The 20,434-nt window shown below is 46.5% G+C and overlaps 1 protein-coding gene across 1 annotated transcript; it reads left to right on the top strand.

Annotated features, from left to right (window-relative positions):
* Nucleotides 1-3,108: 3,108 nt before the first annotated feature.
* Nucleotides 3,109-19,663, top strand: FAM174B (family with sequence similarity 174 member B). The gene is made up of 3 exons (XM_032122847.1): nucleotides 3,109-3,403; nucleotides 10,501-10,632; nucleotides 15,818-19,663. Exons 1-3 carry the CDS (start codon nucleotides 3,129-3,131, stop codon nucleotides 15,819-15,821), a joined length of 411 nt encoding a protein of 136 aa, XP_031978738.1. The 5' UTR covers nucleotides 3,109-3,128; the 3' UTR covers nucleotides 15,822-19,663.
* The last annotated feature ends 771 nt before the right edge of the window (nucleotides 19,664-20,434 follow it).

The raw sequence follows: 20,434 nt of genomic DNA, 5'->3' as shown, positions 1-20,434 counted from the left end.
TCTGCACAATTTCTTGCAAATCTTCCCTATTCTGAGAGCTAAAAATACATCTGGGTGCTGCCTGGAGGCCATCTGAGAGCACAAAGGAAGGGGCAGCTCAAGCTTCATATGCATTGCTAAGCAGTGCATGAAGAGCCTTCCTCACAAACAGGGTTGCTCCTGCAACAAGCATCCATAAATACAGAAACCTGCCATTCCCAGAAGCAATTGCATACAGAAACACACTCACTCCTTCTATTTAGCCAGCACAGACTCTTCTACAGAAAGTGCAATTGCTTCTGAGAGCTCCAACACCAAACAGGTGTAAACGGGAAGAAAGCTCAGCAGGGAGAAAAGCTACACCAACTCCGAGCCCTGCAGACCGCAGAGCCTTCTCCTCCAGGAGTGTGTTTGTGTCAGGAATGAAACACAAGCTTCATCAGAGGGGAAACCAAATACTTTCTGCCTTTTTCACTGACTGAATTTCCTCTTGACTTCTCAAAGTTGTGTTCTTCTACCAAAGCTCTTGGGAGCACTGGCTTTCACAGCCGCCACTGCTAAAGGGGAGATGAAACCAAGATGTAGCTTCCTTGTTATCCAAGTGGGACCCTTTGTCCTATATACATGGAAAACAAGACTTACTAGGAAAAATCTAAACCCCACAAATTAGTTCAGATCCCCAAAAAAAGACTGTTCAGATTAAATGTTTATTATAGAAGGGCTGGTAAACTCCCCTTGCTCTCATTTATTACTGCTGTGTTCAGAACAAACCACATGATGTCATTGAAGAACAGAGTTGCGAAATCCCACATTCCAGACCAGGACCCAGGAATGATTCCCAAATTAGGCAAATTACATGTGAAATATCAGTAAAGCATCTGAGGAGAAAAAAAATAAACCTACAAAAAAGCCAAACCAAACCAAACCAAGAAATCCTGAAGCCGCTTGATAAAAATTATGCTCTCCAAAACTGTCACATTAATGGCTCTTCACCTCCAATATATTCACTCAAACTGAGGGAGGTGGTTCTTGTTTTGGAAGTCCTTTACACGTCTTCCCTCATCCTATGGGGAAGCACTGCTCTGCCAGAGAGATCTGCCAGAGGCCAGGCAGCAGCTGGCAAACATCTCAGAACAGGCAGGGCCAGCAACAGGGTCAGTGTTTACAAATAATAACTCATGCAAGGAGCGCTCACACCAGTGTTTGGGAAATAGCCCACACCACCAATCTGACCTCCTGCCCAGATGGAATTTTTACTGATTTATTTATTTTATTTTCTTCTGAACAGAAATAAACCGAGGCCCCATGTTGGAAACCAGGAAACTGCACAAAAGTCAGCAACAAAATAAAGCCGGAACAATGCCCAATTCAGACGGTCTAGGGGGCCTTCTGCACAGTGTCCACGTCAAAATTTCCTCATCCCAAAGAACTTCCTGCAAAACACAGAGGACGCTTTTATTACCAAGTGGGTGGCATTTGATACAGCATCCCAATTGGCCAGAGAGGCCAATGAACCAGGCATTATTTCACTGCCACCTCTCGAGTGGGACACTGCCTGCAGGAATACACCTCTGTCATCTCCTGCACAGCTTAGTCATGCGTTCTATAGATTATACCTTGCCATGCCAGCCCTGAAGTACAGAGTTTAATAGAACAGAAATCAGCTCTTTCATCTTTCCCCTCTTTGTTTCACGTCATTTCAGTGCCAATGTGCTCCTATCCCCACATACAATTATTTAGCAGCTATGAAGCTCTTGCCAATACTGAACACGGAAAGCAAAAATAAGTTGTATTTGGCAGCAGTGTGGCACAGACACTTTGCTCCCTCATTTACTCCTCACCTCGAACACTGTGTGCAGTTTTGGGTGCTACAATGTAAGAAGAATATAAAGCTTTTAGAGAGTGTTCAAAGGAGGGATATGAAGATGGTGGAGGATCTAGAGGAGGGTGGCCAACCACTGGAACAGGGCAGTGGTCACAGCACTGAGCCTGCCAGAGCTCAAGCAGCATTTGGAAAACGCTCTCAGGCACAGGGTGGGATTTTGGGGGCTGTCCTCTGCAGGGCCAGGAGTTGGATGATCTTTGTGATTCCCTTCCAGCCCAGGATGTTCTGTGATTCCTATAATTCTATGATTTATGCTCCCTGTCTGGCATGGCTGATGGCACCACTCACATGCTCAGTGCCCCAGGATGGTTTGCTGGACCAGGGCTGTGATTTCCATGAATCTTACATTTTTAAAGATGTGAAATATCTGTAAATACATTACCCTGGAAGCAGAGCCCTTGGGATCGGTGGAAAGGCAAAAGGACATAAATCTGATGTAGGAATTGTTGATGTAGCAGCTGGGCTGTGCTGACCCAGCAGCTCGGGAGGTCCGTGCCCTATTTGATGGCAGTGTGAACCCTGTGATCATTTTGCAGCTGGGCCGATGTTGTGTGTTGCAATTAAAAGTGGCCACGGAATCACAGAAACAGAGAACTTTATGGAGGGCACCCACTGCGATCATCGAAGTCCAACTCCTGGCCCTGCACAGGACACCCCAACCATCCCACCCTATGCCTGAGACGGTTGTGCAAATGCTGCTTAAGCTCTGTCAGGCTCGGTGCCGTGACCGCTGCTCTGGGGAGCCTGTTCCGATGCTCACCACCCTCTGGGTGAAAAACCTTTTCCTAATATCCATCCTACACCTCCCGTGACCCAGCTCCAGCCGTTCCCTCGGGTCCTGTCGCTGGTCACAGAGCTCGGAGCTGCCCGTCCCGAGGAAGCTGCAGCCCGCGGTGAACTCTGCGCTCCCTCTCCTCTTCTCCAGGCTGAACAACCAAGTGCCCTCAGCTGCTCCTCCTATGGCCCCTCTCGACCCTTCCCCACCATCGCAGCCCCCTTGGATCCTCTCTAATAAGAGCTGGTCGTGCTGAGCGAGGGAGCAGCGCCGGCCCCAGCAGCAGCGGGGCCCACGGCAGCGGCGGAGCCGCGAGAAGCTCCGGGGGCGGAGGCTGCGGAGGCCCCGGCCCCGGCCGTGCCCGGCCGCGGGGCCCCGGCGGCGGCGGCGGCGGGAGGCGGTGCCTCTCGGGGGGGCGGGGGCCGGGCCGGCCGGCGCTGCCTTCCGGGGCTCGGTGCGGCCGGAGCCGGAGCAGCCGGAGCGGGCAGGATGCGCCCCGCCGCCGCCCCGCTGCCGCTGCTCGCGGCCTCGCTGCTGCTGCCGCTGCTCCTGCCCGCCGCGCCCGCCGCCCGCGGTAGCCTGGAGCCGCCGGCGGGCAACGGCAGCCGCCCGCCCGCCGCGCCGGGCCCCGGCAACCACAGCGGGGCCCGGCTCAGCCCCGTGCCTGGGATGCTCCGCGACCTCTCCGCGCTCAAAGCCGCCGTCATCGGGGCCTGCGCGCTCACGGCCGCGCTCATCGCCTGCCTCCTGCTCCGCGTCTTCAGGTGGGGACCGCCCGTGGCAACCCGGGACCCGGCGGGGCAAGGGGGGACACCCGCGATGGGGGGCACCGGCCGGAGGGCCGGAGGGGGGAAGCTCCTCCTGTTTTATTATTTTATTATTTATATATATAATACGTATCTTATATATAATCATATATAATCATATATTATATAATAATAGCGTGACCTGCCCGCTAATGATGCATTCAAAGCCCGGCCCCAAGCGTGTGTGGCTGGCCCAGCAGCCCCTGGGGAGCCGTGCGGGGCTGCCGGCCTGGCAGACCCGCGCCCTCCTCCGCTCCTGCAGGAAATCAGGGCAGGAGTTGGGTTCCAAGTGGGATTTTCCAGCGTGGGGTACACCCGCTGCGTGCGTCCGCGGTGGGCGCCGGGACTGGAGTGGGCACGGAGCGAAACGCGTGAGACTCCGCTGGAGCATTTGGGGATGCGTGGGGCTGGTGGTGGTGGTGGTGGGTCACTGGGATGGGTGCCCAGGGAGCCATGGGGTGCTTCACCATGGAGACACACAAAGGCCAGCTGGAGATGCAGGCCCAGATGGCGAAGTGTCACGGCTCAGTGTCCGGTTGCTGGGCAGGGGCAGCCGGAAAGAGACGGGAACAGCTGGCGCTCGGCATCGGGAGGAGGCGAAGCCATGGCTCAGGTGACAGAAGCAGTTAAACAAGTGGAGTTGGCAAATTCTTCCTTGTTCTGTCTTCAGGCAGCTCCTTTGTGCATGGCTGAATGCTCTGCTTTTCCTGCTTTGAACTAATTCCATGAAGGAAGGGCAGCGCTCTCGATGGTAGTATTCCAAAGTATGGTCTATAAACCGAAATGATCAGGGCTGATACTTTATGAAGAAATTGACATTTAACTGTATTCTACTTAAGTGTGTGCAGCAGCTGGCAAAGGCAATGCAAATAAATGTGCTCATAAAGTGAGGTGGTTTGGGAGAGCCCAATAAAGTATTGAAGAGATTTTTTTTTTTTTTTAAATCAATATATTTGCTTCGCAGCTGTACAATGTTGTCACGGACAAACAGCAGAAATGGTAGAGGTTATATGAGCTAGAATTAGGAAGTCTATAACCAAGGTTTTTCATTGTGAGCTAAGTTTCTACTCCTAGTTCTGTGTCATCTTGGAGAGTTTATTTTCTTTGCCACAGTTTCTCCGGATTATAAAGCAAGATCTTGTGTCAAGGAGACCTGGCGTAAGGCTGAGTATTTGTAGCCAAAGAGGGCAAACGTATAACCTTTAAAGGCCTTCCCTATACCATTATCAGCAAAAACAGGTCCAGGTTAAAGTCACCTTGGGAAAGATGGATTAATTCTCCCGTGCCAAAGTTGTCATTATACAGCTGATCAGAGTTAATGCAGCATTAAAGATATGTTATAATATGTTAAAACCCTCTGAGATGTCTTGTATATCTTTGGTAGAACCTGCTGGGGAAGCGGAAAATTAAGCTATTGGCTTCTGAGTATGTTTCTTTATCTGACAGAGCACTTGTTTGTAAACAGTTATCCCAGTTGCAGACGAGACAAGAATACCAACAGGTATGTTTGTACAGCATCACACTCGTAGCTGACAACACAGATCAGTGGAGATTCTGTTGCAGAAGAGATAAAGGATTTACTCTCAGTAAATGTAAAGCTTTTCTCCGTCAGAATAAGAGCTTTGTTCACACTTAGTCAAAAACATTGCTATTTTTTTTTCTGAAGAGTCATGGATTCCTGTTAAAGAGATTTTGCTGAAATCCGATCTTTGATTAAACTTTCACTTTGAAATTGTTCTGGGTTGCTGGAAGTAAATTATCCTTTTATTTATGGGTTGTAAAGATGAAATAAACCAATGAGTGGCCAGATACTCATCACAGGCATTGGATTAATATTTTATACATTTTTCATATACATCTCATTTTTACATATTTTTCTGTTCATATTATTTTCCTTTTTTGTTTGAGCAGGAATAGATACATTTCTCCAGTTTTCAGCTCAGTTCTTAAGGCAACACTCAGAAATTCCTCTTCATTCCTTTTCGAAATGTTATATTTTGAATTCATCTGATGGTTCTCTAGTTCAGAATGTGGTATCACCCAAAGTGGTCTGAATTTCCTTTCTCTTTGTGGCTGCTGGGGTCTATGAAGGCCAGCCAAGACTTGGCTATTTGTCTGCATGTGGCAAGGTCTAATTTGCTATAGTATTTATTTATTTATTCTTTTTTGCAAGCTTGGTTCTGGGTTTGCTTTCTTTCCTGTACCCGCGGGCTCTGCATGCCCCCAACCCAAAACCATTTCCACAACAAACCAAATTCCATGTTATTCTCAATCAAATAGTTGGGTAGTTCGCATTACTAAGAAACCCAGTGTCTTGCAACAGATTGTGTGTGGCTGAACTCACTCTTTGATCTGTGTTTTGGATTTTGCCTTTTTACCTCAGTGTTCTGCCCTGTTTCTCTCTCCTGGTGCAGCTCGGTTCATTCCATTGCAATGCAACTCTTGGGATCAGCTCACAGGAAACACAATTTTTCTGATGTGGCCAACTGTGCTGGTAGACCATGTGCCTTCTAGGGAAACCTGATAAGTTGCTTTTGTTCCAGTGGGCCAGCTGAGAGCAACCCAAAGCTTTACTTGCAGAAAAGTCTGCTCTATAAGTGTGTGCTTCATGTCTTGACCTGCCCTTGAACAAACAGAATCCAGGGTGGAAAAGCTGCTGTATATCTAGATTTTTAGAGAGAAGCTACCTGCTTATTTTGCATCTCCTTGCTTTGTTATTTTTCCACTTGTTCAATTTTGATTTCTTCCTCAAATACCATTTTTAGCTTAGTTTTCCAGTAATAGCAAAACTGGTATAAATGACTGAGATTGAGGAGAGAGGTTCAAGCATATGATCGTAGGATACAAGACCCTTTGTTCTGTGAGCTGGACAATTGCTTCGGGCCATCCAAGGCTTAACCCCAGAGAGTTTTACTGATTTAAAATTAATTGTGTTATAACCAGTTAGAGTACTCCAGCAAAGACAAGACTTCTGCCAGCAACAGGAAAGAAGAACTCAGATTAAATTACATTAACTGGAGAGGGAAAAAAAAAACCAACACAATCGACCAAACATCCAACCCCAAAACATATTTGTGACCTATGTTGAAAGCCATGGGCAGGCAGCACCATTGATTGTGGAATCGTGGAATCACAGTTGGGGCTGGAAGGGGCCTCAAAGATCTCCTCATTTCAACCCCCCTGCATGGGTGGGGACACCTTCCACTAGACCAGATTGCTCCAAGCGCCGTCCCACCTGGCCTGGAACGCTTCCAGGGATGGCACAGCCACAGATTTTCTTGGCAACCTGTGCGAGGGCCTCGCCACCACCCTCACACTAGAGAATATCTTCCTAATATCTAATTCAAACCTGCTGTCTTTTAGTTGGAAGCCATTCCTCCTTGTCCTGTCACTACATGCCCCATCTCCAGAAGGCACGTGAGGACTTGGCTAAGTGCTTCAACTTTGCTGTATTCAGCACCATCCAGAGAGCAGAGATGCCCAGAGAGGTCAACAGTAATGAGATATTGCTGATCTAATTCATCAGCTGGTAGGAAGCCTGGAGTTTCCTGAGGTTTATAGTTCATAATTTTTTTTTTTTTTAACTGTTAAGTGAGTCCATTAACAGGAAATAAACTGGTCCTAATTCCATTCCAGGTATAACATTGCTTTAGTTCTAGGAGGGACTGGATTAATCAGACTTCCAGTAAGCACCCTACTTAGAGGGGATAAGGGGTTTTTTGAGGTTTGGTTTTTTTTTCCAGGGGATGGTCCCCTCCTTCTACACCTCTTAGCAGGAGGTAAGAAATGCAGAGACCTCTCTCTCTGGGTCAGGAAAAGAATAATCCTTGAATGTCAGGGTTGTGGACTAAAATAGATTAGAGGCGTAAATAGTACAATGAACCAGTGAGTTGATTCGAGCACTTACCCCACCACATGATGCTTCAGAGAGGAGGATGAAGTGCTGCATATGACTGGTGCTTGATCAAAATAGCCCCCGGTCAAAGTACAGACACAAAGTCAGCGTTCTGTCTCTGTGTGTTGTGTTTCCCTGCAGTCTGGAGAGGGATGCACGTCTGATTTCGGATGGACCAGGCAGACCCTGCTGTGGTGTGTGGTGCCTCAGCACTGGGTCTGCAGTCAAAGGTTAATATCCCTGTTTCCACTTAATTTGGGTTTTCTTTCCTCAGAATTCTGGGCAAGAGCTGTAGCACTCCCTCCTAATTACAGGGGGTGGCTGAATCACTAGGAGCAACAGGATTTTGTTAAGTAGAAGATGGTTTTCTCTGCTAAACTACCCAGAACCACTTCTACCCTGGCTGAACCACTTGAGGAGTGCATTGTCATTGTGCTAGGGCCACACTCTGACCACAGCTTCCAGCATGCTTCTTGTTTGCTTTTAAAAACCCCCACAGAATGAATGTGTCTGGAAAGGAGATGGTCTGTTTGCCCATGAGGTCTCGTGTGTCCTGATCCTGTCCAGGAGGTCTCCAAAGTTCATGAAACATTTGTATTCTGTAGTTCCTGCCCTGTGCTGCTCCGCTGACTCTGTTGCCTGGTCCCACCTGCTGAGTAAAATGGTTTTTAATTTTTGTGCTGTTGTTGCTGATGGTTACAAGGATCCCACTGAGGTTCAGGAGTTTTAATGTGAAACAGTTTCCTGACAGGCAGCCTTATTATGTGTGCATGTGGGGAAACTCCCAAGGCTTTCCTGCAAAGTTAGCTGGGGTAATTCTTCTGGTGTTTATGAAGCCTGAGGGAGTTGTTCAAATGAGCAAATGAGAAAACGGACAGCTGGAAAGCAGATTAATGACAAATTAGCTAGATAATCTGGGGTGGAATGGATTGAGAAAGAGGTGGCAAGGAAAGACCTTTTTGCCTTATCAATGGCAAACTGGTTGTAGCAGCTTAGCCAAAAACCAGCAGCAAAATGAGCTTTCTCCCTATCCTGGATGAGCACCATCATTAAGTGAGGTTGTGGGGATTAATAGGTCACTGTACAGTGAGTTTTTCTCCAGGTCCTCTTGAAAGTGTAGCCCAAATAGACTGATTAATGAATGGCTGAAGGCAAAAGGATTCTAGTTTCCCCTTTCTAAAAATATCTGTTCTTCAGTAATTTCTTCAACCACTCCTTTATTAACTGTTTTAAGATGAAGTCTGTGGAATAAGTTATGTTTTGTAATGGAGGAAATGAGGGAGGATGGGTCTCAGTAAAGTGGGCCTGATACTCGGGTAGGATCTTAAGAGGAATCTATGGAAACCCCTTGTAGCCTGTATGGGAGTGCAAAGTGGTAAAGCTGTGCTTGGTTAATTCTGACAGGTTAGTCTTGGTCTATATTTAGGCTTCCCAGCATGAGTAAATATTTCTTGTAAAAACAATGCATTACTTGCAAGAGGAGACCTCCCTGGATCACTTTGCTGCTAGGTTTTAGCAGGGAAGCAGAGTAACAGAGAAGTGGTTTCAAAAGGATTTTCAAGTGTTTGGGTTAAGAGTCCTGCTGCCCTGGATATAAAATTGCTTGTTTCAACAGAACAAACCACCCTGTGCTCTGCGTGACACAGCAGCACAGATCGCTCTAAAGATTAGACCAGGAGGTGACTTTCTCCTCACTCCTGATGCAACCTCAGCCTTCAGAACAGGGAGGAAATGCAAACTGCTTCATCCCAAGGGCTGGGACCTGTTTGTTCAGCCTTGGACTACTGCCCAAAAGCAGTGCTTGGCAGAGGTACTGAGATTTCCACATCAGAGCTCATCATTGATTTAAATTTCCTTAACTTTAAGCTTGGAAGGGACCATTGTGGTAGAGATGCACACTCAGGGCTTGAGTCCCAATGTCTTTGCAATGCTCACACCCCAGTTCCTGTGGCTGTGTAACTCTTTTAAAGACATCTTGAGGCAAAATTTGTGCTTTCGAATCCAGCACAGCTCGCATGACATGCCAGGGCAAGGCTTCTTGTTGGTGAGAGTACACTCGTGACGTGCTGACTGCTCAGAGCACTAGCTGTGATTACCAGAAATTAGGGCTGCTTGCTTGTGCTGACTGCTCAGAGCACTAGCTGTGATTACCAGAAATTAGGGCTGCTTGCTTGTGCCTGCACTAGCTCCCTTCTCATGCTTGGCAGGTGCGAGTTTTATTTTATAAAAGGCGAAGGGGAAAATTCTGCATTTTGTTAACCAAAACCACCCACTTTTCTCCCCGAAGGCTGGCTGGGTACACAACACCTTCTTGAATGTATAATCACAAAAATGCATTCATGCATGAGCAGTGTGACCTTCCTAGTCTGCATGAAAGCAGTAGGTGAAATTAAAAAAAAGGACCCATGCAGTTCAAGCTAGAGGCAGAGAATAAGTTGAAAAGCCACACACCAAGTGTTTGTTAATTGAAAGTGTTAGAAAATAGATCTCCCAAAACTGTGGGATGTGCAGGTGTGTGAGCATCTCCATTTCCAAAGGAAGGTGAGGCTGGTGTCTGTGGGAGGAGGGGTGGTAGGTACTGTTAGCTTTGAATGATGGCTGACTATTTTTCATAGCACCTACACAGCATGGAGCCTGAAACTGCTCAGATGAGACTCAAGGTTGTTGCTGTGGGAATCCTGAGCTTGGCCTGGTTGGGAAAGAGAGCAGGCTATTTGTACCCAGACATCATCACCTCCTTGCTCCTAATCCTGCCTAGAACATTCCCGTGGCTCAGCAGGGCTTAACCTGTGCTTTCTCATCTGAACATGTTCACTAAACCAGTGGCTGCTTCAGCTGATTAAGCCCATGTCTCACTTATTGAGTGTGGCAGCAGGAGGATGTGGTGGCTGCAGCGTTCGTGTGCCTGCCCTGTGTGCCAGAGCATCTCGGGTTTGTCAGCAGTGGAAAGACTGACGTTGATCTGGATTGCAGCTGACGAGAAACTGCTCCACAGACAGGCACAAACGGTGGCCTTGGAAAGGCAGCAGGAGGGGACGGAGGCTGGTTCTGCAGTGTTCCTCTTGGGAGGGTCTGAATCAGAGTCAGAGCTGGTGGGAACAGCTCCAGCCTCTCCAAGGAATACTGTATAAAGACAATCTTTCCCACCTCTGTGTTTCAGGTCTGGCAAGAGGATTAAGAAGACCAGGAAGTACGACATAATCACCACCCCGGCCGAGCGGGTAGAAATGGCTCCTCTGAACGAAGAAGACGACGAGGATGAAGATTCAACAGTGTTTGATGTGAAATACAGGTACTGCTGCCATCCATCCAGTTAGACTTGCTCACTGAGCTCTTGTTAATCGAGACAGCTCCTTTATTTCTCTGCTGTGCTAACTTGGCAGGGATGCGGCAGTCACAGTCTCCCTCTTTGCCCCAAGCATTATCCCTTTCCTTTGCAGCCCCTTGGCCTGTTCCCAGCACGAACGGCTCTGTCCTCCCCTGCTCCTGCAATAACCCTGTCACTGCCCCCGGGCTGTCTGCCCTCCTCTTTCCCCTGCAGAGCAGCACAACGGGATACACGTGTCCCAAATAGCTGACAGGGTTTGACAGACTGAACTTCCCCTCTCGGGCAGCTGCTGGCAGTTGTTCTGTGTGCTCGCAGTGGATGGAGGGCTGTGGATCAAGGGTCGTGGATCCAGGGCTGCTTTCCCAGGCACTGCCGTTGCTATGAGCCTGGGAGAGAAAGGAGAATGAATCTGCACGAGATTTGTAGCAGCGTGCTCCCGTGTTGGTCTGTGACACAGAGAGGACTGTGGGCCCTCACTGATGCTGTTAGCACTTATCCCTTAGCAACGAACTTTCCTTAAATATGTTTGTCTTTTTGAGATGGAAGTGGTGTGACAACCCAAAACTTCGGGTGCCTATTCTTGGCCTGAAGATTTATGGCAACAATTCAGCACACAGAGATGCTGCTTGTTGATTTATGGCATCAGGGTATCTGCATCTCTTATTTTTATTTGCATCAAGCCATCCACACTATTCGAGTTGTGTTCTCATCCAAGCAAGGCCTACTCTAAAATCTGTCCTACTTTGGCTGAAGTAAGCTCTCCTAATTATAAAAATGCAGATCTTGAGAACTTCTAACTGGAGATTTTACGGACTTTACTCACACTGCCCATCTCCTGGCTTTGGAAAAGGGGGAACACCACATCTGCTCTGAGCACATGCGTGCCAACATCTGAACCACGCACCACCGTATGCTCCATTGGTTGTTTCCAAAATCACTGCATTAGTTCTCTGTGAAAATCAGGAAATAGTTGGGAGCCATGAAACAATGAAGGGTGTGAGTCAAGCCTTTATGTGTAAACAACTAGTTCTTGATTTGGAAGACTCCTATCAGTCCTTACCTGACTTTTGCTGTTCCCTGTAGCTGCCCTGTGTTTGCTCTAATAATTTCAGCTTGTACAGTTTGTACTTTGGGATCGAGCTTTGTTAAACCCAGAGTGCAGAGATCTGAGTCACCATGACCTGCTCAGATAGCCAACATCTCCCACCCTTTTCCTTTTAACTCCTACTTTCTCTGTGAACTTTTGGAAATGGGATCAGAGGGGTTTTTTCCCAAAGAGTGAGAACAGAAGAATCTCAATCATGGCAGTGCTTCAGGACAAGATGTCTAATAGTAAAATACTGGATGAACAAAGAGAGCTTTCTGGAAACCATTTGTCTCTTGAGAGGTGTGTTTGTGTTATCTGACATTGCTTCCCTGGAGCAGGCACTCCGCTGCTATCACCGAAGGTATCGGCTCATCCTGGCTCCCTGTTCTTGGCCACCCAGTCCTCTTTTCAGCTGTGGGAATTCCTCCTTTCTGCCACAGTGCAACAGCTATTAAATTCCACATTTTCTGCAGTCCTTGCTGTTTCAGGCATACTTTTATTTAGCTCAAACAGAGCTACTCCCTTTAGAGGGGGAGATCATCTTACAGGCAGCCCCTTAGCAGTGCTGATTTTGGGAAAGCTTCTTTGGGGATACATTTGCTGTAAAAGGTGTCAAGCTCTCTGGTTTTTTGTGCAGCTTGGAGAGTATATCCCAAACAGTTCACAAATCCTGTCTCCAGTAAAGAGACTTCTTTGCAGATTTGTTTTTGAGTTTGTTGCTGAGTTTGACCATTGACAATCCCATTAAACTAATCAGGAGGTTCTTTGTAGGTGCTTGTGTTCAGATGGGAGGAGAGGGATAGAGCTGCAGAAAGGGCAGCTCAGACTTGCCCACAGTGAGTCAGGGAACAAACTTTTAACAGGTCTTCTGTTGGGGTGCCTGCCCCAGTCCTCCCCTACCCCCAAACTGGCATTCATGGTGTGGGAGGCTCTGGGCTGGTTTGTTTGAGATCCCCTCCCATTGCTGAAAGACCTATGCTTTCACTTGCATCTGTGTTTGGGGGAGTAATTGAGATTCTGTGGTCTCTCCCTGTGTAATGCAAATAGCTCCCTAATTAAAAGGCAGTTGGTGTGGAGCAGCAACAGGGGAGAAGCCACATTTACCTCTCCAATTGTTCTTGTGCAGTTAATTTTCTTTCCTTTAGTGCTTTGTCCTTGTGCAGATTTGTTTCCAGTCTTACATGAGGCATCAAAGAACAGCAGAGAGTGTAAATTGGACTGTTGGGTGAAGGTTGTTGCTATTTTTTCCTTTTTTTTTTTTTTTCAGGAGGCTTTAAGGTTTTAGCTCCCGGTAGATCCTCCCCCCCCCCCCTCCCCTCCCCCAGATTCCTTTGGGCAGTGGAGCAACAAGAAATAACCACCTTCCTCCAGTAAGGCAGACTAATGAGACCACTTCAAAATCTTACCCAAACACAGCCCTTTATGTGCATATAAAAGCCACCCACTGCTGCCTCTGTCGAATGTGTGCTGGATCAGATCCCCTCTTTGCAACCTCATTCCAGCAGCAGGGAAGCAGCTCTGTCAATGGCCTCTCTAATCCTGCAGGCACAATTTCTGTGTGCCAAGAGGGGGAAAGTATAAATCAAAGATTGTCGCAGAGTAAAGGTGCCAGATCACTTGGACATTGACACCTCCTTAAAAAGCTTCATGGAAACCACTGGTTTAATATGTATGTTTCTGTATGTATTTACTCTAGTATTGAGAGAGGCATTTGGATAAAAAGTTCAGGAATTGTTCTGAAATTATTATAGAGCTACACAAAGAAAGCAAACTGAGCAATGGAAAGAGTGTTTGTTTCGTGATAACCAATTCAATCTGTGCTGGAGGCCGAAAAGCATCCTTGTCCAGTTGATTCCTGAACCATATGAACTGTATTGGTCATAATTTCCCAGATGTCAGATGTTTTTTCAAGTTTTATGATGGGATTTGCTGCACATCTTCAAAAATGAGTTAGTGGAAAGCTAAATCCCATCCTCCAAATGTGCTCTTTCTCATCCCATAAATAGATCTTGATTTGAAGATTTCCCTCTCCTCTTTGCTCCTTCAGAACTTTCTTTCAAGAAGGCAAGGAGAATTTGCACGGGTTCTGTGATCTCCGTGATGGAGCTAAGCCTTTGATTCATCATTTGGCACTGAGTGATACTCGAGTAGAGAGCAGTGAAGTAAAATAGGTTACAGGCAAATGTCCCCAACAAACTGCTGTCCATCCCCCACCACAGAACACTCTGCTTGTTTTGTGTAATAAGAGAAAAGAGATTAAAACAGCTGCAAAGAGAACCAGTTTCTGAAAAGGTAAATAAAATTGTTAGCTTGTTAAGCTTATTAACTCTAGTGTAGCTCATTGGGGGATTTCTTGTCAGCTTCAATAGGAAACCAAAAACAAGTTCTGAATAAATTCTGTGGCACCTTGTACATGAAAGGCTTTGAAAGCGCTTCAGTAATCTGGGATATCAGCAGTGACTCCTCTCCCTGCTGACTTGCAGCTGTTGGAGGCAGCAAGTTCTGCTTTTGCTTCGCTTGCTGAGCCCAGCTGGGGGAATTTCACAACTGTCCAGGGCGATATGTGCCATGTGACAGCCCAGAGCTGGGGAAGGAGCTTGGAATTTAAATGCTAGTCCTGATGTCAGGCTCCTAAATAAATACTGATAGAAAGTTTTTCTTGGGGCAGATTGAAGCCTCTGTCCTTCCTGTCGGCTGAGTAAAATTCCTCAGTTTGTTTTCCCTGTGGATTGTCATTTTTCCCTCTAACAGCAGCAGCAGCAGAACGCAGAAGCAGTTTAGGAATGCATCTTCCAAAGTGCTCTTGAAAGGAGAAAGATTTATGTGTAAGGAGCAGTGGCAAGCTGAGGGAAGAGGACAGGAATATTTATTCAACCATCGTGGGTCTAAAGGGCTTTTGAGAGAGTGCAGGATGTTTTAGAGGAAAGATGCACCACATGTAAGGGCTGGATTCTGGATTCATCCCTTTTTCAGGCACTGATAGCATTGAATTGGATAGAGACATCTTCAGCACAGTTGCAGGGTTCAGCCTTTGATGTACTTGAGTCTTGGGAGTCTGTAAAATACGGGTTACACTGTTGGTGTCTTCTCTAGGACTACATCCTTTCCAGATCCTGACTGCCTGTGCAGCTCTGAATGGAGCATGGAATTGTTCCGTTTGTTACTGCGAGGTGTTCACTCTCAAGGGAGCAGGTCTAATGGATTTTTTTTCCAGTGAAAGCTGCAGGCAATTCTGGATGATGCCAGGTGAATTGTACTGGGGTTTATAGCAGCTTATTTTTTTTCCCCAGCAGGCAGCGGTGACAAGTTGTGTGTAAATGGAGGGGTATCATTTATCCTCATCTGAAGGGGGTGCAAATCACCAACACAGGCAGCAGCTGACTATAAATACAACAAATTGCCAAAGCTTTGGTGCTGCTGTTAAGGATTTCCCAGAGGTTTCACAGCAGGGGAGAAAAAGAGATAGTCAAAAAGCAATTTTTGCTGGGTTTTGAAGGCCAGTTGGTCCCTGATGCTGCTGTAACAGCTGTTGCAGAGCACACCCTGTTCTGCTGCTCTGCAGTCCTACCGGAGGGCTCTCACCGCTTTCCTGGAGTGTAGTAAGTTCCTATTAAGATTGTTTTTTAACCCTGAAGCAGTTAAGGCAGTAGGGTGTCAGGAGGAGCATCCATAGCAAGGAGGATGGTCCATGTGTGTTGATGGGTAAGGGGTGAAAAAGCTGTGAGGTCCAGAATGGGTTCCATGTGCCTCCGTGTGCACATTCCCTTCTCTGCTCTGCACAGTGACTGGCCACAGGATCTTCCAGCATCTGGGCTTTGTCTCATCTAATTCTGCTTTTGTCTTCCCTTGGTATCTCTTCTCCTGGCATGGCACTAACATCCCATCGGTGCCACCAGATACGTGAGCTGCTGGAGGGGACTGGTGGCAATCCCAGTGAATGATGCTGCCTTTTCCTCTGTGGCCGTTGGGATTTTTTTTTCCACTTTGCACGTGGGTTCTCATCTCTGCCTGTGAGCTCTTTAATTGCAAATCTCCAGCTGTACTAATTCTTCTGCTTTCCAGGTAAAGCAGCTCCGTGGAGCGTCGGTGCCCTGCAAGATGTCATTCTGCTGTCGAGGGACCTGCTGAACCCATAACTGTGAAAGGGAGGCTTTCATCTCTGCAGCATTACAACCAAACCAAGCCTCACCTCCTCGAGGTGCTGTTTGTACAGCAGGCTGTGGATCTTCTGACTAAAACAGCACCATTTGGTTCCCTGGTGTCCCGACTCCTGCGTTGGAATGGCCAAAGTTCCTCTTTGCAAACGCGGCTCTCTTGCTTTAGGAGGGCTGTAGTGTCACCAAAGCATGACAAGGTGCAGCTCCTTACGGTCTAAATAAGTTTTGCAGAAGGAGGAAGACAAGGAAAATTAAACTGAGCTGCCCCAAGGACTTATTTTCTGAAATCCTAATTCAACACCTCAGTCACTGTTAAACTTTGGTCATTGTTAAACAGATCATGTGTTTAAAAAAAAATCAGGAAGTATTTTTGGGCCTTACAGAGGTGACTTAGGACTTTAAGATGGTAAAAATGTAAGCCATGCTGAAATGCCACACTGTTTGGTGTAGGGTTTTGGGTGGGAAGGGGTTGGGACATTGACTCATGTAGGAAATTTTCTTGACTTGCTACTGATTTTTTTTTTTTTTTTAACAACAATTGCACTAAGTTTTCACTATGACACTCTCATTGTCCCAAGGAGCTCTGATCAGACCAACTTCAGTAAGTGAGACCACAGGGAAATAGGAAGAATCAGACATGCTCTAAACTACAACAATCTTGGATTAAAGAAGATATATTTTTGTAATTTTCTGCCCTTCCACTGGGAGTAAAACCAGTGTTTTGTACTGTTCTGTGCTGACTGTAACTTGTCTACAATTCATCTATATTACCTTTTTCTAAGCAAAGTAAGTCCTCATGTGGAATGATTGGATTGCAGAGAGACCATGTCTTATTTTTCATGGAAGCTTCATGTAAGTGATCTTATTCTCTGTCAAACTGGAAATTTTCCCTTACTACCTGCTTGACAAAGCTCATTTAACCCAAGGACACATTTTTACCCGTTGCTCCCTGCTGTGCTTTGTGCTGCAGAGGTCAGAGCTGTGGGATGACAACTGTGGGAATTAGATTGCTGCATCTGGAAAGGTCGGGTTTGGGAGACCACAGGCATCCAGGCAGCCGGGCCAGCGGTAGAAAGGGCAAACCTAACTGGGTTAGTTTCTCTACTTTGTGGTTTTCCTTTAGAGTAACCACAGATGAAGTTCAGACCTTACTGTTTACTGCCCTCCTTAACACCTTCTATTTTGGGTTTTTAAGCTGGCTGGAACCTTGCTTTTCTTGGGGAACACATATTTTCCAATTGTTTTAGGATTGTCCCACTGTTTGCTTGACCCTCTCCCAGCCTTGCAATCCCTCAAGGAGACTGCAGTTTCTGGCCAAGCACCAGCCTTGCAGGAGGCTGCCACTTTTGGGATTTTTATCTTTTTTTTTAAAGCCCTGTTGAGATTTGAGGTTTGTTGAGAAAACCAAACTGCTTTGTCATGATGTCATGACCTGCGCCAGTTCTGTGTGGTTCCCCTTGGCCCTTCAGTCAGTAAAAGGAGGTGAAGGGGAATTTTTTTCCTTTCCAGCAGCCTTGTGCATTCATCCCAGCAGCTGCCATACCACAGCTTGCTTTCCCTAGCTGTGACTCAGCAAAGGCTTTGCAGACAGCCAGCTCAGCCTGCATGGAAAAATCCCAAAGCAGACTGTTGTGTTAATATTAGTCATCAAGGCAATATAAAATGCTCTGTTATTTTCATTCATGGAATAGTTTGAGTCATTCTGTGCCACTGTTACCAAGCAATATTTGACATGTCAGCTGCGAGGTGAGGATGGGCTGGGCAGGTTGTTCTTGCTGGTAGGAACCAGAGCAGAGAGTGGAACGGTGCTGCAGGTTGAGGTAAGGTCTGGAGCTCTTTCCCCACCTCGGTAAAGCAGGTTTCAGACTCTAGGCTGGATGCTTCAGAAGGAAATACTGAGTTTCTTCAGGGCTGCAAGACTTTGAAGGCTGGGAATTGAACTTCTTGGGCAGACCAAGCCCTTTTGAAGTCAGAGAAGTGGCGATGCTGAGAGGAGAAAGGGAGGTTAAAAGCTTCTGTTGGTGTTTGTGGAAGGAGGGGACAGGGTGAGGTGGCTGCCCTGTCTGTGCAGGCACCATGGCAACATATTCATGTCCACTGTCCTGCCACGCTCATTCAACTGAGCATCAGGCACTCTCAGAGTGGGGGACAGGGAGTGAAACCATCTCTTTGCACAAAAGAAAGGCAAGACCAAGTTATGTAGGAGAGAGATGAGAAGAAAAGATGCATGAAGGGCACTTCTCCCTTCTGAGGGCAAGTCGGTTCTTGATATCAGTTTTTCCAGCACCTTCAGGTCACTTGTTGAGTTAGGCTGGCAAAGGCCTTCTGCTCCCCTTGCTTGTAGCTAAAAAAAATAAATAAAAAAAAAAATCCCACTGTTTTCACAACATGGCCAAATCTCAGTGGTGGACAGGGACCAGGTATTTAAGATGTTGAAGATGGAGGTGCTCAGTGGCAGCTGGGATTTCCTGGCTCCTCGGGGAGGTCCCAAACTGTGTGCCGTAAGCTAAAAAGTGCTTATAGGAAAACAGCAGCTGCTTGGTGGAAATAAAGGGTCAACCTGACCAGTTGCTCATGGTCATGAAAATAATTGGAATGCTCTTTCTGATACTCAGTTGCTGTTGCAAATGTGAGGCAATGTTTACCTCTACAGAACTTGCTGTATGTGATTTAAGGTGTCTGGTTAAATATTCTATAGCTATATTTAGTTAAGATTTTAAGAGCACTTGATGTGACTCATCTAATAGTATATATATATGAATATTTTTTTAATAGTAGAAATCAGTTTAAAACATAGTTTTAATAATTTGAACTGTTTGGTTCAGGTAGTTGAAGGAGTTCATCAGAGAAGAAATAGCCATTAACCACTACATGAGTTTTTTACCTTAATGTTCCGTGTATCTCACACTGCAGATTTAATCTGATTGTGACTGTAACATGTTTTAGTCTCTGCTGCTAGTTTGTGTTGCATAGTCAAACTTGCTTTGTTCAAGAGCATTTTTAAAGGCATATTTTTTGTTACAGAAAATGAAAACAGAAATGTTATTACAGCTGTCTGCCTGTAGCTCACTTACTGCTTACAGAATACACCGACTCCTGGCTGAGGCAAACAGAGTGTGTGAGTCAGAGGCTTTTCCTTTGTGCATGTGGAGGGAAAACCCTGCACAGAATTGCAGCTGCTTTGCTCCAGGCACAACCCTGTCACCAGAGATTACACTTGAGAAGCCAGAAGTCAGTGTGCCATGCTTACCTGCAGAACTAAGTACACAGATAGCTTTGTATTTGCATTTTCTCCCCTTCTGTTCCCTGGAAGTTGCAGAGATGACTGCAAAAACTTGTTTAGCACACTGACTTTGTAATCCCCTAGTGTTTATCTTAAGGCCAAATTTACGTGTAGGAGTTTACAGGCACTAATGAAGCTTGAACACATAGACACTAATTAACTCAAACACTTTGTTTATAACTGTTCCCTCTAATTCCATGTACATGGTATAATCTCTGCAGGGTGGTAGGCTGTGGTTTTTGTTAAAGATTTTTCCTTGTTAGATGAGTTTCTGCTGCTGCAGTTTGTGTGTCAGGAGGTATCAGGACCATGTGTTCAGTTTTGTGCAATTGCTTTGAAGTTTTTTTTTTTATAAAAGAATTTGTCATTGTGACCAAAGCTTCTTTTTAAGAAAAAATTGGTTGCGTTTGAATGGACTTCATGTGTTTCAGTAGAAACTGCCATCATTAAACATGTTCTTGAAACCCCTGTGCTGTGTGTTACATTTATAGCAGCAATGGGAGAGGGGTATTGCATTTTGGAGTGAGGTGCATGTGAGAGCACCTGTGTGATCCATTTTAGCAGTTCTCAGAGGACTGTTTTCCTCCTGGTTATGGAGAGCAGATGCTCCTGGGCTCTGGAGCAGCTACAGGACAGACTGGTCCAGCACCCTGTGCAGGGATTAGCTCTGCCTCTCTCCTCTGCCACGTACCACATGATTCCTCTGCCTTGATGTCTTCATCTCTTCAGGAACAGTCTAAGAGTAATTCAGTGCTGCAGACAAGAGGCAGCTGCTGTTCCATCTCTGCCTTTTAAATTATGTCCTGCCAGTAAAGTAAACCTCAGTCTAATTCAAAATACCCAACAAAATGCTGTCAGCCTTGAGTCAGCTGTTGAGCAGCAAAGCCGGTTTGTGTAGGAAGGCATAAGACCGTTCAAGGTGAGCCCCAGCCTAATGCTGGCTAAGCAGGACAGGCTGCTCTTAGCACAGGCTGCAGGAGTGAGGATGGCACAGAACAAAAGGCAGAGGCTGCAATCGCTGGGGTACTTACCTTTCTGATGAGGTCTCAAGTGGAAGATGAGCAAATGACCAAAAATCGCGGGGGAATTATTACCTAAGTAAGAGCTGAAGAGCTGAGTTTGATGAAGGTGATTGCAGCTGAGGCTGTGTGAGGCAAGGACAAGGCTCAGCTTAACCCTTTCTGAATTTTGACATGGGGAAGCCCAAAGCTGCAACAAAGGTTTTCTCAGGCAAGTCTT

Source organism: Corvus moneduloides, chromosome 13, assembly GCF_009650955.1.
Source record: "Corvus moneduloides isolate bCorMon1 chromosome 13, bCorMon1.pri, whole genome shotgun sequence".
Classification (NCBI taxonomy): Eukaryota; Metazoa; Chordata; class Aves; order Passeriformes; family Corvidae; genus Corvus; species Corvus moneduloides.
The sequence above is the reverse complement of the archived record's forward strand: the minus strand, read 5'-3'. Positions and strand labels throughout refer to the sequence as shown.

Coding starts and splice junctions, on each gene's coding strand:
- FAM174B (XM_032122847.1), top strand. CDS start 3,129: ATGCGCCCCGCCGCCGCCCCGCTGCCGCTGCTCGCGGCCTCGCTGCTG. Junction 3,404..10,500: donor CTCCTGCTCCGCGTCTTCAG/GTGGGGACCGCC, acceptor TCTGTGTTTCAG/GTCTGGCAAGAGGATTAAGA.